The sequence below is a fragment of the Lytechinus pictus genome, chromosome 19, assembly GCF_037042905.1.
Source record: "Lytechinus pictus isolate F3 Inbred chromosome 19, Lp3.0, whole genome shotgun sequence".
Classification (NCBI taxonomy): domain Eukaryota; kingdom Metazoa; phylum Echinodermata; class Echinoidea; order Temnopleuroida; family Toxopneustidae; genus Lytechinus; species Lytechinus pictus.
The window spans coordinates 3,225,088-3,230,788 of NC_087263.1; the positions used below are offsets into that span (position 1 = coordinate 3,225,088).

Sequence of the window (5,701 nt, forward strand, 5' to 3'; positions counted from 1 at the left end):
ATGACGGAGTTGCAGAGAGAATGTCAGGGTGACTTCCTGAACTACATGAGGATGCCACCAGAAACGTTCCTTGAACTGTTGCAGCGCATCACATCGAGGATAGAGAAGTCCTATCGCTACCGGCAGCCACTGGATCCTGGGCTCAAACTGGCCATCACCTTGAGATATCTTGCGACCGGCAACAGCTACAAAACCCTGCAGTATGCCTTCCGTGTTGCCCATAATACCATCTCTCTGTTTATACCAGAGGTGTGCCAGGCCATCATCAGTGAATACCAAGATGAAGTATTTTCCTGTCCAACTACCCCAGATGAATGGAGAGAAGTGGCACGGACTTACGCTGACAGATGGAACTTTCATCATGTCTGCGGAACCTTGGACGGAAAACACGTGGCCATCAGAAATCCACCAGGCTCTGGTATGATCTACTATAACTACAAGGGTTTCTACAGCCTCATCCTCTTGGCCCTAGTTGATGGCAATTACAAGTTCCTCTGGGCTGACGTTGGTAATCCCGGTTCATCATCGGATGCCCAGGTCTTCAACCACAGCCCGCTGAGACGTGGACTGGAGAATGGTACTCTTGGCCTGCCAGATCCAGAGCCCCTGCCAGATGATGACCGAGACACCCCTTACTTCTTAATTGGGGACGACGCCTTCCCTCTCAGGACATGGATGCAGAAGCCGTACTCCAACCGTGAGCAGACCGACGAGGAGAGAATCTTCAAGTACCGTCTCTCGAGGGCTCGCCGTGTGGTGGAGAACAGCTTTGGCATCCTTGCCCATCGCTGGAGATGCTTGTCGAGTACCCTACAGCTTGATCCAGAAAAAGCCAGGACAGTCATTATGGCCTGCATGTGCCTCCACAACATAATGAGAGATCGTTTTCCTGGGCTTCAGAACATTGACGTTGACCATGAAGATGAGTTGGGCAACCACATCCCTGGGGCATGGAGAAACGCAGCAGTTCTGCAGGATGTTGAACGAGTTGGCGGAGGCTACCAGGCAAACAAAGAGGGCAAGAAGCTGAGAACTTACCTGAAGCACTACTACAACAGTCCAGTTGGAAGCCTGCCCTGGCAACAACACATGATATAGACTGCCACTTGGCGCTTGGGATACAGCACACTACTTGGGATACAGCACAGACTCTGCCATAAAAATGGCATGTAAACTTCGATCATGATTTTGTGGAATGAATCATTTCAAAGTAGAAATGAATGACCATGTCAACAGTTATTTTAAACATACATTATTTTTACATCGAAAGGTAGTTTGAAATTTAAAAAGTTAACTCTCCTTAATAACATGTGTTTAAAATAAAATAATGAAGGAGAACATGTTTGAAAAAATGTGATTTATGAGATTAAAAAAGATGTACAGATATAACATATTTTCTTTTGTCATTAATCATGTTGTTTTAAACATGATATATATTTTTCAAAGACATTTTATTAACGATAATTAATTTTATTGACCATGTTAATGTTTAAAATAAAGTTTGAAATAAATGTTCCAAAATGGGACGGTTGTAAATTAAATTGAGAGAGTTCATCAAGTAACAATAACAATCCAAACAAAAGTTCACTGTTCATTTTCTTTATTTGACAAGTCTGACAAGTTCAAATGGATGATGATTGATGTGACGGCGCTGTGGCTGCCTCCTTGATTTAGTGGAATGAATCATTTCAAAGAAGAAATGAATGATCATGTCAACATTTATTTTAAACAAAAATTTCTTTGACAATGAAATGTTTGAAATAATAAACGTTGATTCTCCTTTAATAGCATGTATTTGAAATAAATAAAAAAAGAAAATTTTTGAAAAAACGTGATTTATGAGAATAAAAAAGATGTACAGATATAACAAATTTTATATTGTCATTAATCATGTTGTTTTAAAAATTATATATTTTTTCCAAGACATTTTGTTAACGAAAATGAATTATATTCACCGAGTAAATGTTTTAAAAAGTTTGAAATAAATGTTCCAAAATAGTCAAATTATAATTTGAGTTGAGAGAGTTCGTCAAGTAACAATAAAAACAATCCTAACAAAAGTTCACTGTTCATCTTCTTCATCTGACAAGTTCAACTGGGTGATGATTAATGTGTTGGCGCTGTTGCTGCCTCCTTGCTGCTGCTGCTGAAAGGGGGCCTGCTGTTTTTGCTGGAAGTGGGGGTGCTGCTGCTGGAAGGGGGCACGCTGCTGCTGGAAGGGGGCCTGCTGCTGGAAGGGGGCCTGTAAATTGGGCTGCTGAAATCCTCCCTGAGGGTTCTGAGGGGTCCAGGTGCTGCTTGGCCCGAGCATCCCAAGGAAGGAAGCAGGTGGAGCGTCCTGGGTGAAGCCGATCGGCGCTGACTGAGGCCTGAGTGGCTGGATCATCTGGGGAGTGCTGGGGCGAGATACTGGGGTGGTGGAAAGGTGGTCCGCCCGATCCTGGTAGCGGCTAACCAAGTTGAAAGTGTCCCTGGTGAACTCTCGCCAGAGGGGTCTTGGGAGTGGGTCTTGGGAATGGATGCCTGCAGCATCCATTCTAGTCAGGCCTGCCTCTCGTCAGCGCCTTGGGTGAGTGCCGCATCCACTTGGCTCCGGATGGCCGTCTGCTCGGTGGATGTTCTGATGAATTCCAGGAGGGCCTTGTCCACATCGGTGGGCGACCCCCTCTTCTGCCTCTTCTTGGGAGGTGCAGCCCCCTGGCTGGAGACTTGGTTGGAGCTGGGTGCTTGGCTGGCATCTGGACCCTCCTCATCTAAACCCTCTTCGTCGGAGGCGGCTTCAGTAATTCGGCCACTGAGGTGGCCCAGTTGGCAGCCCTGTGACCGATGGACTATGTGCTTCGTCAGAAAACCAAGGTTGTTATTGACCCATCTCTGCCTGGGGGTAAGGACGATGGCCTTCTGACCACTCTTCTTTCCAGCGGTCTTCATCTTCCCCAGGATGGTCCTCTGGCTTTTATACCATAGTCTGATGTCGGCCACTGAAAATATACAAAATGTAGAAGCAAGAAATTAGTCAACATCCAAAAAATTGGCATGTTTAACTAATAAACATCATCAATAAATTGGAATGTGCATATTTTTCAGCTACTACTTACCGGTGACTCCCAGCTTTTCCGCCATCTCCATGTACTTGCGATCCTTCTTCTTAGAGTTTTTGAAGTCCACCTTGCTCTTCTCGTAGATGAACTCATTGTCAGCGAAAAACTCGGCCAGCTCCTGCTCCATGGCTTTGGTGATACCGCAGGTATCATGGCTATCTGTCACGTTGTTCTCATCACTGGCGTCGGCTGGTGGATCTTGGCCCCCTTCCTGCAGCATTTCATCATCCTCGGTCTGGGCTTCACCAAATTCATCACCCTCATCACCAGCTATGACATAAGCTATAGCTTTCTCCTCGGCCACGGGTATAGGCTGGGGCCCTTCTTCCTCATCAGGCTGATTTTTCCTCTTTTTCCTTGACTTCTTTGGGGCCATGCCGATGCTTGTATTTTGGTTGTGTCTTGTTCACTGTAGCAGCGTCTCGTCAGGCATCGGCGGTTGTAATGAAGAAAGTCGCATCGCGTGTCGTATTTATAGGCCAACACCTCGCGCGACAGGTGGTGCGGTGTGTCGCACAATGGGTCGTAGCATTGTACGATCGGTTGTAGTAGTCGTACAACGGGTCGCTAGGTCGCGCGACATATGGCGCTACAAAACGCATATGTCTTACGACTTGGTCGCATCATCGTTCAACCGTTGCAGCCGTTGTACGACTGTTGCACCCGGAAACATGAAAATAATCGCACGATTACGTCTCACGACTGTTGTATCCTGGTGCAGTGGTCGTTCACCTCTCGTACGATTTTATATATTGCTTGCGACTCAAAGACAACACTTCTACAACAGGACGGAAAAAATATTTTCGAAAAAAAAATTATCGCACGAGTGAGGCGCCAATTGTGAAAGGGGCTTAAGAAGCTATTAAAATCCTTACATCTGGGCCCCGTCTCACAAAGAGTTACGATTGATCCGATCAATCGCAACTATGGAAAGCCAGCAATGTATGTATGTATGTATGTTTTATTTATTTAAATACGGGATAAAAAAAAAACCTGCTATCAGCCGCAAGGCTGTTTTTCAGCAAGTCCGTACATAAAAGTTGAAAAACATAAAACAATAAATTATAAATCATGAACAAAATAATAAATACATGTACAAACATTTGAACAGATAAGTTACATTGTACATGATAAAAAAAAAAGATTTGAGATATGAACTAAAAAAGCAACAAAAAATATATAAATATATACACATTCAAAACATAAACAAAAGTACAATCAATATACATGAAAAAAAAGAGAGAAAACAATACAATGTCAACATCTAAAATGCAAATTTGTTCAAAATATTTTCTAGTTATGATGTATATTCATGCACTCATCATTTTCTTGAAAATTCACTGTGCTTCTTTTTGTTTACCAAGTACATTGTGCAAATTTCCTGTAGAAAAAAATTATGACTCTGATGGATTTCCATGGAGTTACGATTGATTGGATCAATCGTAGCTCTTTGTAAGACGGGGCCCTGATATAACAGAAAACAAATTAATCGGTCATTGGAAATCACGATTCAAACAACACTTCGCATGTCATCCATGACTTCCCTTCGTCCTCAATTCCTTGGTTCGCGATATTTTATTACCTGCTTTTGCAATTTGTAGGCCTATTCAATGATAAACCAGGAATTTCAATAAAGATAATAATACTTGTGATTATAAATTGACAATTTCTTATCTCTTCTAGTCTAGACAACAACTAGTATAAAGGCTCTGGTCTGCATATATTCCTTCCGTTTGTTCAAAAAAATATGTTCAAGGAAAGTAGTTGTACTTTTTGTTTCCTATAGTTTTTCCCCTACAATGTAAAAAATATTGGGTAAAATTTTAACTAGCACCAGGGTAATTATGTGTCCAACCAATTTGGGGCAGTATATTATCCAAAGCATATTGTCCAGTAAGGTTAACAAATAAGCAGCAATCAGTTTAGAATGGGCAACATTTTCATCACACTGGATTAATAAAAATGCCCAAAAGAATGCCCAATGTTGGTTGGACACATAATTACCCTCATGGAGCTTTTTACCCAATATTTTGTCTCTTTACATTTAGATATCAATATTTGCTTTGTCAAAATGAATTAAGCTTTTTGTCAAGTATTTGAATTTCGATATTTTTTCCCCCGAGGAGATCTGCCCATGCTCATAGAAATATTTAGCTGCCAAACTGTGAAAATGTATTTTATCACGGATAATCATCATCACGATCACACTTTGATGGATAAAACATATGGCTCTCCCTCGTGTCGGTCTTTTTTCTTTAAAGGAATGGTCCGGGCTCAAAATATATATATATTAATAAATAGAGTAAAATTCACAGAGCATAATGCTGAAAATTTCAACAAAATCGGATAAGAACTAACGAAGTTATTGAATTTTAAAGTTTATCAATATTTTGTGAAACAGTTATATGCACATCGTCTTGAATATTCATTAGGTGGGCTGATGATGTCACATCCCCACTTTCTTTTTCTTATGTTATTATATGAAATCATTATTGTTTCATTTTTTCATACATGTGTAAATGATGTGTCTCCATTATGATGAAATGAGTTGCGGCAATAAATAACTAATTTCCTTTCATTTCGTTTATTTCCATTTTCAA

The 5,701-nt window shown here is 41.4% G+C and overlaps 2 protein-coding genes across 2 annotated transcripts; one reads left to right on the top strand and one right to left on the bottom strand.

Annotated features, from left to right (window-relative positions):
- LOC129263998 (putative nuclease HARBI1) lies at positions 1 to 1,098 on the top strand. Its single transcript, XM_064114044.1, has one exon. The coding sequence runs from the start codon at positions 1 to 3 to the stop codon at positions 1,096 to 1,098; it is 1,098 nt and encodes a 365-aa protein (XP_063970114.1).
- Positions 1,099 to 2,062: 964 nt separating this feature from the next.
- On the bottom strand, positions 2,063 to 2,536 carry LOC135157655 (uncharacterized). Its single transcript, XM_064114045.1, has one exon. It carries the CDS (start codon positions 2,534 to 2,536, stop codon positions 2,063 to 2,065), a length of 474 nt encoding a protein of 157 aa, XP_063970115.1.
- Between the last annotated feature and the right edge of the window lie 3,165 nt (positions 2,537 to 5,701).